Source organism: Narcine bancroftii, chromosome 2, assembly GCF_036971445.1.
Source record: "Narcine bancroftii isolate sNarBan1 chromosome 2, sNarBan1.hap1, whole genome shotgun sequence".
NCBI classification, from domain to species: Eukaryota; Metazoa; Chordata; class Chondrichthyes; order Torpediniformes; family Narcinidae; genus Narcine; species Narcine bancroftii.
Genome location: NC_091470.1, coordinates 330,380,276 through 330,392,946, shown reverse-complemented (window position 1 = coordinate 330,392,946; position 12,671 = coordinate 330,380,276). Strand labels below are relative to the sequence as shown.

Below are 12,671 nucleotides of genomic sequence, written 5' to 3'. Positions count from 1 at the left end.
AGAATTTATTATTTAAGCACCAGAGACTGGTGAAAATTCATAAAGGTAAATGGTTATTGCTCAGTAAAGTTCTCATTGGTTTCAGAGAGATGTCGCTTGTTGGACACACACACAAACTAATTTCCTCCAATCAGCCGCTCCAGTGTCTTGCCGAAGAAACTTGCCCAATTACGGGTTTTCCAAATGATAACCTCTTTTTCCAAGTCACCACAGAGTTCCTCTTGTTTCCCTTATTTCAGGAGTTAAAAACCCCCACAATCTATCTCTTTTAAAGACATATTTATATATAATATAACCAGTAATGGTAGTCATTTAGACTCATAGCAGTAGAGTGCTTCAGCATAGGCACGATGGTAGCAGACTTATAGCTCATTGGAACAACTGCCTGGGCTAGGGACAGATTGAAAATGTCTGTAAAAACCCCAGTCAGCTGTTCTGCACAGGCTCTAAGCACACAGCCAGGCATGCCATCTGGACCAGTTGCCTTCTGTATATTTACCCTACACAGGATGGCCCATACATCAATGATGGAGATTGAAAGAGGTATTTCTCTCATATGGGTCTAGTACAAAGACAAGTTTGGGATTGTTGGTCAATATTACCATCAGCAAAAGAGACACCAACACAAAGTCAATGCAGAAGGTCTGTGATCTTGCAAATAAACCAGGCATTAAAACCCTATAGTATGTCCAAAAATCCTGATGCCTGAAATCCAGACTTCGAAAACTCTCAAACTTTTAAATTTAACAGGCTTTTGTGTGCGCGCACGCGAAAGCACCACAGATGCACACAAATTGCAGAAATGAATGAATAAATATGTTTTTGTACTTCATATTTTACATGAAAAATTGTTTAGTTAATAAACTATCTAACTTTACCTGTTCATCCCTTCTTTATTCTCCTAAAATTTAAATTTTAAACGTACTGCCCAAGAAGCCAGAAATTCCTAAAACCCGGACTGTCCAATCCCCAAGCAGTCTGCATTTTTGGACTTTTACTGTACCAGCAATCACAGCATTTTACTGCACTGATATTCATAATCTTGAAATCAACTATGATAATCCTGAGGGGCGTGGCAAGATGGCGTAGGGAACAGACGTGCCTTCCAGACCTCTCCTGACTCTGATTTAGTTTTGTCTTTAAGTACCCGTTAAAGTTCTTTTAAAAGTTTATAAATAATAAGAGGTGCTAGATCAGTGCCTAGAGGTTTATATGCAAAAAAAAAGGTAAAAGAAAACATCAACAGACTGTTAAAAAACTACATTTTCCAAAATTGTCTGGGCCTGCTTGTTTACAAGAAGCCAGGACTCAGCGTAGAATGGATCCAGAAGAAGAAGTACAGAATTTGGCATTGAAACTCCGTTTTTTACCGGTAAGGCTCTCTGAAGGTCGCATTCAGCAGCTTTCAGAACAAAGGGCTGGCTGGATGCCAGTATTTCACACAACGGCCACTGTGAGTGTTGTTACTGAGACTTTGATAGTTGAATCAGCTGGGGCGCCACCAGCTGGAGAGTTAAAGAGCTGTCATTCGACTGCTACAGTGGTGGCGCTGCAAAATGCATCTTCAATTACAATGGTTTTTCCAGACATCGATTCAGTGAAGATGATTAAAGAGATTTGGCTTAAAGATAACCCTGATCTTCAGTCTCCTGGCATTGCTGGGGGGACTTTGAGAGGGATTTTTATACGAAGTCAAACTACTAGAAAAGATACTAAATTAAGGGAAGAGACAGAAGATCCTGTGGTCTCTAAGGAACAGCAAGACCCCATTATGCCTGAATCTACTTCTGTTGAAATGTCTGTTAAGGATCTTGAAGATAAGATGTATTCTGTATTGAGTCACTTAGCTAATTTTTTGAACCCGTTTATTTCCAAGATTAATGTGATGGCGGAAGCCATTAATGGAGCTTTTAAGCTTGAAACCATTGAAAGATTTGAAATGTGTGATCAAGGTTTAGTCGATGTACAGGATCAACTGCAAGATGAAAATAGAATAATTGAAACATTGCAGATCCAAAATAAAAATTTAGCAAAAAAGGTTGATTATTTGGAAAATCAATCTAGACGGAACAATGTGAAAATTGTTGGTTTGCCAGAGGCAATAGAAGGACCAGATCCAAGAAAATTTTTTACTGAATGGATTCCACGAGTGTTAGGACAGGATAAATTCCCTGAAGGTTTAATACTGGAACGTGCTCATAGAGTTTTAAGAAGAAAATCTTTTTCAGGACAGAATCCAAGACCTGTTCTGATCTGTTGTTTAAACTATTGTGACAGAGAGACAATTTTACGTACGGCTATTAGAAATGCCCAGCAAAATAGATCTCCTTTGATGGTTCAGAATAATCCTGTTTTCTTCTATCAAGATTTGAGTCAAGAAATTATGTTTCAACGACGCGAATTTAATTCTGTGAAAGAACAGTTGTGGAAAAAAAGACATAAGGCAACATTCAGGTATTCTGCGGTACTGAAGATTTTTCAGGATGAAAATCAGCCAAAGTTCTTTGACAATCCTAAAGAGGTTATGGACTTTGCTCAGTCTCTACCAATCATGCAGTTTCAGGAATGATGTAGTCCTTTAAGGTCTCCAAAGAGAGTAGAGATGTAAGGTGGGATCCAGATTTTTAAAAGAAATGGAAGCAATGGTGACCGAAGTGGTAACGTTGATTTAAAAAAATAAATCTTTTATCTTTTTTTGAGAAGAGTTTAAATAGTTTAAATAATGATGATAGTTTAATGAAATGGGAGTTGGGAGAGGGAACGGGGTGGGCACTAGTTTCCAGAAGTCATCAGCTATCTGTGAGTTATCTCACACCCAATATTTTGGGGGAGTTACCGCTTTGGGCGGTTTAAACAGGAGGAGGTAGTCGTGACCTCCGACCTGTTTTTTTCTTTTTAATTTTTGGGTTAAGAAGTGAAGGATTTTTAAAATTATTTTTTAAAAAATAAATAATTTTTTTTTAAAAAACTCTTTTTGTTTTCTGATTGTAATTGAGAGGGAATTAGGAGGTTTTTTTTCTCTTTTTTGGGGTTTTTTTTTCTCTTTTTTTCTCTCTCTTTTTTAAGAGGATGATGTCACAGAAGATAATAAGTCAAAAATTGAGGATGTTGAATTAGATGAAGAGGAAGATGAGGGGAAACGTGATAAGAAGAAAAAGAAGAAAATCAAGTACAAATACATTGAGGGAGAAGAGTTTAATAAAATTAAGTTAATTTTGATAGAGAATTTTGAAGATATAAATGAAGAATATGGAGAATTTTATAAGAGTTTGAACTTTTTTTTCTTTTTTATATAAGGGGAGGGGAAGGGAATAAAAAGTTTACCTGATTGTTTTTCTAAGGGATGTTTTTGTTCTCTCGATGAATTATAAATGGAAATTATTAATGGAAATTCTGTATTTATGTATTATTAATTATGATTTTTTGTATAACAGATATGTGGTTGATATATGATTTTAATATTTGAACTTAGTTTTAAAGTGGATTTCATTTGTTAAATACATGTATTATGTTTGATTTAAATATATGTTTAAGGGTATTATTTTAGTATTGATATATTTTTTTGTTGTTAGTAATTTTTTTTGTTGTTAAGTTTTATCCTTTTTGAAAGTGGGGTTTTTTTCTATTTTATTTACAACATTGTTAATTAATTCTTCACTCTTTATTTTGGGGGGAGGGTTGGACTAATTTTAAATTACACGAATAATGTTGTGTTATAATTACTGGGGGGGGTTAATTTCTGTAGTTTAATGATGTAGTATTCTAATTTTTATTATCTTATTTTTTATTATTTCTTTAAATGTAATTTTTATTTTATTCATGTCATAAAATTTGAAATAAAGTTTAAAAAAAAAATTATGATAATCCTAAATATGAGCACTCTTGCATTCATTGCACTATCCATCCTAAAGCAGAATGATGGAAACACTCAACAGGTAACATCTATGCAAAGATAAAAAGTATTAAATGTTAAATGAGGCCCCTCATCAAGCTTGAAACATCAACATTTCTTTATACAGATGCTGCCCAACCTGTTTAATGTTTTAACAATTTTTTTCTGAATTTCAACTGCACTATTGAAAATGCTAAGCAGGTACCAGAAGCACAATAGACAATTACAGAAGCCAAATGTTAATCTTGTATATTCTATGATGCATGCAAGCTGTGAACCAACAAGTGCACAAGAGAACTAGTCTCAGTACAGATTGGTGTTAGGCAAAACTGCATTATTATCCTGATATTTTTTCCATCCATCTCATTTCAAGTATGCACTTTAAAGTACACAGGGCAAATGGAGAGTTTTCAACATGTTTCACCTCCATAATAGAAACTTAGTTGTGCAGCTTTCAGAAGCAACAATATACAGAAAAAGCTTGTGTAAGAGACTGACCGGGTTATTACTGACTTCACTATATTGAGAGACTGGGTCTTAACACAGAATGTCCACAGATGTTCTCCACTGTCCTGTAATGTACACCACCACCCCCCCCCCCCACAACAAAAGATCCTAAATCTGAAGCCAGAAAATATAGACCTTTTCACACATCGCCTTTTGCAGACCGACTCTTAAACATCAAGATCTCAAAACACTAAAGGTTAGAGCACACATGTCAAACTCAGGCCCGCGGGCCAAATTTGGCCCATGATATAATTATATTTGGCCTGCAAGATCATATCAAATATGTATTAGAGCTGGCCCGCTGGCCGCCGCGCCAGTATAGCGCATGCATAGCTAATACTACAAATCCCAGGATGGTTTGCAAATGCGTTGGCACCGGCCCATCAGCCCGCTAATCGCCTCCACCTCCTCTGTTTATATTCATTAGCACCTGCGACCTGTCGCCTAACTCACATGTAATAAACCCCTTATGAAAAATGGCCAAACGAAAGTCAGAAAACAGGACCTTTCAAGACAGGTGGGAGGCATACTACATGTTCATCATTTTAAAAGACAAACCTGTTTGTCTTGTGTGTGGAGCCAGCGTGTCTGTAGTTAAAGAATATAACATACGACGACACTATGAAACGAAACACCAGGACAGGTATAAGGATCTGAACGAGAAGCAAAAGCTCCATAAGGTGGAGGAGATGAAAAGAAGTCTGGTTTTACAGCAAACTTTATTTTATTATATTTTATTTCTCATTTGTTAATGCTTCTTCTGGAAAGAGTTTAACCAAAACTATTATTAAACATTTATTTTAATAAGAAAAAGTTTAACATTACATATGTTGAAAGAAGAGGAAACATGCAAATGTTGTTGAAAATTTTCAATAAATATTTAGTTTGCCCCACGACTTAATCTAAGTTTTTAATTTTGGCCCTCTGTGAATTTGAGTTTGACACCCCTGGGTTAGAGTCTTTCATAAGCACACTATAGCAATGATCCCTGCTTTCCTAGGCTTCTAGACCTTGGATATGAACGTCAATTGCCTCAAAACACTCAAATAACATCAAATATGGCTTTTGCAAAATCCCAAACTAATGGCAAAATAAGTGAACCAATGTCAGTATCCTCTCCAAGGTAAACATCCATAGCACTGAGGCCTACCTACACTCATTCTGCTCAGATGGACAAATTCTGACAATCACATTTCAATACCAGACTCCAAGTTCAGACACCACAAATCAGTCATACCACACAGAAGCCCTTTCAGGTGGAATTTCCTGGAGAGCATGGCTCCAGAGCAGGCTGTGGGTGTCTGCGAAGGGATGTTCAGGTGGCAGCACTGAAGGTGATGTTCTGCTACTTGAAAGGTCTGAAGAGGGGAGAGGGGCTGCAAACACTGGCTCCTGAGTCTGTGAAGGGGCAGCCGTCTGACAGCTCGCCTATCAGCTCACTTCCCCACTGCCTGAAAGCCCCCCCCCCCACCCCCCGCACAGGACTATGGGGCTGGAACAGCTGGCGCGGGACGTTGGGGGCTCAATGTCCTGCGCTGGCTACTCCAGCCCTGTAGTCCCATGCCAGGGGACTGTCAGGCAGTGGAGAGGGTAGGTGTCAGCAGTGGGTCACCAGCTGACTGTCAACAGCCTGCCCGCTGCTTGGCACCTGAAAGCTGCTCGCAGCTTTGCTTGAGCTGCTTTCAGGTGCAACAGGGGATTTTCAGAGCAGGATACTATACCTACAGGAGAAGGGTTAGGTAGGTAAATCCTGGCCGGATTTTCCACTTTCAGGTGGCCACCCAACAGCTGCATAGGAGTACAATAGGCGGCTTTACAGTTGGGTATTGTGGCCACCAGAAAGTGTCTAGAGAGACACATTGGCAAGTCCATGCTGATAAGAGCCATATAACAAAAAACATTACAGCACATAAACAGGCCAAAGTCTGCACAACTGAGTTTCTGTTGTGGAGGTGAAACAAGTTGAATACCTCTTATTATGCGCTCCTGTTTTAGTAAAATGGGATTATCACTGTTATGTGTAGTATAGACAGGATGAACTGAATGGTCACAATTAACATTTCACACAAGTCACAGCCCAGCGACAATTCGATATTGGAAGAACTGAGGGAAGGCTTGTCACAGTCTTTTCCAGATTCAATACATTTGAAAAGACATTGGGATGTTGCAGGGGAGAACCATTTTGATTGCTGAAGAGAAACTAGGATTTTGAAACATACAGCGTTGGGGATAGATTTAGGGTTAAGGATAGTTTAAAAGTTAAGACTATAGTTTAAGAGTTAGAAATAAAATTAGTGTCTGGTTCATTGTCTATTGCTGCTCATTACACACAGTTCATAACATTCTCCATTTATAATGTGGACTTTAAAGTGCATCATTGAAGTGATATGGACAGAAAAATACCAGGGTGTGCCAAACCATTTTTCTGCCTAGTCCCACTCACCTACCCAGTCCATAGCCCTCCATACCTCTCCCATCCATGTACCTGTCCAAATTCTTTTTAAATATTAAATTGAGCTCACATTCACCACTTCAGCTGGCAACTCATTCCATACTTCCATCATTCTGTGTGAAGAAATTCCCCCTAAACTTTACCCTTTAATCCATGTCCTCTGGTTTGTATCTCACCTACCCTCAGTGGAAAAAGTCTATCTATATTTACTCTGTTTATCCCTCTCATAAATTTTAAATACTTCTATCAATTCTCCTCATTCTTCGACACTCCAGGGAACAAAGTCCGAGCCTGTGTAATCTTTCCCTATAACTCAGTTCCTCAAGTCTGGGCAACATCCTAGTAAATCTTCTCTGCACTCTTTCAATCTTATTGACATCTTTTTTATAGTTAGGCGACCAAAACTGCACTCAATACTCTAAATTTGGCCTCACCAAAGTCTTATACAACTTTACCACAAGATCCCAACTCCTACATTCAATACTTTGATTTATGAAGGTCAACATGCCAAAAGCTCTCTTTACAACCCTATCAACCTGTGACACCACTTTCACGGAATTATCAATCTGTATTCCAAATCCCTCTCTTCTACCACACACTTCAGTGCCTTACCATTTACCATGCATGTCCTTTCTTGGTTTGTTCTTCCAAAATGCGACACCTCACACTTGTCTGCATTAAATTCCACCTGCTACTTTTCAGCCCGTTTTTCCAGCTGGCCCAGATCTCCCTTCAAGCTTTGACAATTTTCTCAGCTGTTCACAACACCTCCAAACTTAGTGTCATCTGCAAACTTGCTGATCCAATTGACCAATCCTCACTGATGATTAACTAATTTCTACAAATCACATTTTATTCTCCATATTCCCATCAACTACACCCCCCCCCACTAAATTCCACTACCCAACTACATTAGGATACCATGATTAAATTACAGCAGCTAATTAACCTAACAATCTGCACTTTTTTTGGGATGACAGAGAAAGCCTTACATCTGGAGAAAGTCCATGAGGTTATAGGAAGTTACTGGGTGGACACAAGAAATGACAAGGAAGCTCAAATCTTCAATATCCTTACTGAGCACTCCTAATAGAGAAGCAGCTTTATGATGAAATTACATCAGTAATTGCACTTCATTAGCTGTGACAATATTCAAGCACTTTAATTTCCTTGCAAATACCATAATGAGCACTTCAACAAAACTTTCTGGAAATACGAAAAAGCAAAATGCCTATTCTTTTAAACAAGATCTGAAATTCTCAGGATTGAAAGTTAAACCTCTGACCTCAGATAAAGGTCAAAACTGAAGAGGCTAAACACAATAACATTTGAATTAACATTATGAAAATACATGCATTTTAAATCATTTGTATAAAAGGCTCAAGATTTTCTTTTTTAAGAGTGAAACACAAACTTTAAATTGCCATCTTTATACAACTAAACTTTTTATAATATAGAGTTAAATGCCATAAAAAAGTCAATGTTCTTCACAGAAAAGCTTAAAAAGTTTGGCAGGGAGATACTTTTATTTCCTTATCTGAAATGGAACCACTGGATCAAAAAGGGTTTTTTTTTTACAGAATAAAAATTTGACTTGGTCAATAGAACAACTGTTTTAACTTGCAACTGCTTAATCACAATTGACGCCATCAAAAGGCTGCATAATTATTCATTAAGAGTTTAAGTTTATTCAATAAAACCAATTTGGCAAAAAGTACCAGTTATACAGTGTCCTACATAATGTTGGTGACAGACACTTCTTTATTTCCCCGTGCTTCAGTTTTCAATTTGTAATCAAATAATTCACATGTGATTGAAGTACACATTCCAGATTTTATTCAAGGTTATTTCTATACATTTTGGTTTGAAAGTGTATAAATTACAGCATTTTTTATACTTACACCCCTCATTTCATGGCACCATAACATTTTGGACATAGCAATGTTATGTACCAGTATATTAAAGTAGTCATGCTTTGTTGCATATCCCTTACTTGCAATGACTGCTTGAAGTATGTGACTCATACACATCACCAAGGTGCTTTGCATCTTCTTTGGTGATACTCTGCCAGGCCTTTTCTGTAGCCATCTTCAGCTCCTGCCTGTTAAGCGGGCTTGTTCCTTCAAGTTTTCTTTTCAGCATATTGAAGGCATGCTCAATTAGATTTTGATTGGGTGACCGACTTGGCCATTCAAGAATTTTCCAGTTTTTAAGCTTTGCAAAACTCCTTTGTTGCTTTAGCAGTATGATTGGGATCATTGTCTTGCCGCTGGATGAAGTGTCTTCAATGAGTTTGGAGACATTTGCTTCTTTTTGCCACAGCCATTAATCAGCAGTTACACCAGTACCAGTGTCAGCCATACTCCCAAGCCACAACACCCCACCATGTTTCAAATATGAGGTGGCATGCTTTGGATCTTGGACAGTTCCTTTACACCTCCACACTTTGCTCTTGCCATCACTCTGATAAAGGTTAATCTTGGTCTCATCTGTCCATAAGACTTTTTCCAGAATTCTGCATAATTGTTGTCTAATTAATCTGGCCATCCTGTTTCTGTATCTAACTAGTGGTTTGTATCTTGCAGCGTAACCTTTGTATTCTGGTCAGAAAGTCTTCTACAGACAGTAGTCATTGACACCTGGCGAAAGCCTGTGTGCCTCCTGAGGAGTGCTTATCTGTCCGACAAGCACTTGGGGATTTTCTTTTATTATGAGAATTCTTCGGTCATCAGCAGTGGAGGGTTTCCTTGGCCTACCAGTCCCTTTCCAATTACCAAGCTCATCAGTACACTCTTTCTTCTTAATAATGTCCATACAGTTGATTTAGGTACTCCTAAGGTTTGGGCAATGTCTCTTACTGTTTTATTCTTGTTTTTTCAGCCTCAATGGCTTTTTTGACTTTCATTGGCACAGCTCTGGTCCTCATGTTGAAAATAGCAACTACAGTTTCCAAAGGTGATCAAAAGCTTATAAGCTAGCCTAATTCTCTTATAGCTGCACCACCGAAGCAATTAATCATACCTGAGTAATCACAAATACCTGTGAAGCCACATGCCCAGAACATTATGGTGCCCAGAAATGAGGGAACTATCCATAAAAAGTGCTGTAATTTCTACATGATCAAACCAAATTGTCTACAAATAACTTTGAATAAAATCTGGAGATTACAGATTACAAATTTAAAATATGGAGTACAGAGGCAAATAAAGGAAGAAAGTGTCTTTGTCCCAAACATTATAGAGGACATTATATATGGCATTGAGCTTTACCAGTGCTTTGGATACAACATTCCTCTCTTTCAAATCAAATTCTTAATAATTGATTACAAATTAATGGATTGATGATCATAGGATATCATTTCATCATTGCAAGAGAATAGAATGGATGTGAAAAAATGATGAAAAATTGAAATGCCCTGAATTACCTGTGCTTACTCCTAGAAGCATTCAATAATGAATGAAGTGATTCTTCTTGGGGCAGATATTTCATTGTAGTCTTTTTTAGTCCGCAATTTTAATAGAACTGGGATATTTCAAGTTTGGTGTTTTCTTAAAAAGAAAATTAAGGAAGAGTGCAATATTTTGCTATATATAGTACACTGTATGACCCGCTGAGTTTCCATAGCTTTGTGTTTTTATTTCAATCACAGCGCCTGCAAACTTTCAGGTTTTACTCCTAGAAAGGGTGCAGTATTCTGATCCCATTTTGGAGAGCAAATCCTTGATCTGACAACAGATTAGAACATGGATCATTAATTATTTTGGCCCAAAATGTTGTACACCAACTCCACATCAATCTAACCCTCCCCTCTTTCACAGCCCATTAACGTCCATTTTTCATACATCCTTGTGCTCCTACCCAACTCCCTATATTCATTCTTCAGGACCTCATGCCTTTTCCCATGTCATTGTTACCGACATCTGGCTGCTCACCTCCCACTCAACAATGGAGACTCTGGCACATGGGAGACAAAATACCATCCAAGGATCTCCATCTCCTCCTCCATAGAATCTTTGTTTCTCTAACCAATTGAATCCCCCATCACTATTGCTGTCCTCCTTCACCCCTACCCTTCTAAACCCAAGTCAGACTCCATGCCAGAGATCTGACTGCTGTGGCTTTCTTCTGGCAAGTCACACCCCCACAACAGTATCTAAACATGTTATTGAGAGGAACAGCCTCAGAGGTACCCTGCACTGACTGCTTATTCCCTTACCTAACAGACACCCGTCTCCAAGGTGTGATTGCCTCCCTCCAACTCCTGACTATCACTCCTTCACCATTACAATGATCAGTTAATCAAGATCTAGTTTTCCAATGCAGCTGAGTGCATTTCAGGCAGGATGTTGGAAATGATGTCCCTGATGACTCTATCTGCAAGAGGAGCATACTTTGCTCTGGCTACCATTCTCACTGCTTTCTCTGTGCATTGAGAAAGAAATAAACCTTGCCTGACCCCACCTTAATCTCCACTCTCTATAGCCTCCCACACCAAAGCACAAATACTTTTTGCTCTCCACTCTTAATACACCTACACCCAAAAACTTTACCTGTTCCATCTTAGCAAAGTCCTTTTTATCCCCTGAAGAGTTGTTTTCACTCCCAAAACCTGGGCTTATCATTCAACATCTTAATATCAAAGACTCTTGAGCCAAAGCCTCAGCTCCCCACTCTAACACTAGCCTCCTCACACAATGATCTCCCCACTTGACCCTACCTTTTATTGTTGGCTGCTGGTACTTAATTAGCCAATCAATTAAGTATGTCAGTCGACTTGCCTCAAACTCCTACAAATGAAAAAGCACACTTACTTCCTTTACAAAGGTTCGACTCCAACACCAAACCCTTTAACCAGCATGTTTGACTTATTGCTCTCTGCCAAATTCAGCGTTTATAGTGTGTTCGTTTTTTGTGCCTTTACTTGTAAATATGAAGGAGTGCGTGTACAAATTCATTGTGATGCAATTGATTTAAAAAAACTTGTGTATTGGCTTTGTGTTTCCATTTAAGTGGATCTAGAATTTTGAAATTTTTGCAGAATTACTGTTAACCTGTTTTCAAAACACTACTTTTAATTCCTGATGATTCTTTGTAATCACCTGACAATGCAAATCAGCAATAGAGCTGATTAATTCTTAAATATATTAAATTGAAGCATTGAGTTGAATTATGCCTTTCATCTATTTGATGATGAGTAAAATCTTTGCAGGTCCTATTAAATCAAAATTCCAAATAAACTGTATACACAAGGTGTACTTAGATGAACATTTTTCATACCTATTAGTGATATCTTTATGTGCAACCAGATTTTGCAGAAATGCCTGGAGTCCAAGTTGACGTTCTTCCAGAAAGTTTGGGTCGTAATTATCCTTGAACCAACGTTTAGGTGGAAGTGCGAGACGAAAACCAGGAAACATCTCCTTCAACTGGAAGAAATACGACGAACAAATTTGCTCCTATAATTGCTCTTTAAAGTCTAATTCAATAATTACATTCTAGTTCTCCTTGGAGAACTCCAGGTTTTTCTTGGAACCTCTGTCAAACTCCTGCTGCAATAGTTAGCATTGCTTGAGTGTACAATACATTTCTAAATCATATTTTTTAAAAATCTGATTAAATCTTAATCTAGAATTTGTATTTCCAATAAAAAGTCTAAAAAAAATTAGATAGCTTGTGACTACAAGTTTCTTAAATTTCTACAAATTAGTTGTTAAAGCGTTTTTGAAGAGTTGATAATTAATGTGTGCTTTTTAATCTATGTTTAGATGACAAACCATTTGTAAACACTTTCAACCTTAAAGCAAAATAGTTGAGTCAAAA

General features: G+C 37.8%; 1 protein-coding gene across 6 annotated transcripts in view; it reads right to left on the bottom strand.

Moving 5' to 3' along the window:
- snx16 (sorting nexin 16) overlaps positions 1 to 12,671 on the bottom strand; it is a 57,756-nt gene that overhangs the window by 20,884 nt on the left and 24,201 nt on the right. For all 6 annotated transcript variants that reach the window (XM_069922044.1, XM_069922045.1, XM_069922048.1 and 3 more), the window contains exon 5: positions 12,129 to 12,277. In XM_069922044.1, coding sequence (XP_069778145.1) covers positions 12,129 to 12,277 — 149 coding nt within the window. The remainder of the gene's footprint in view (positions 1 to 12,128; positions 12,278 to 12,671) is intronic.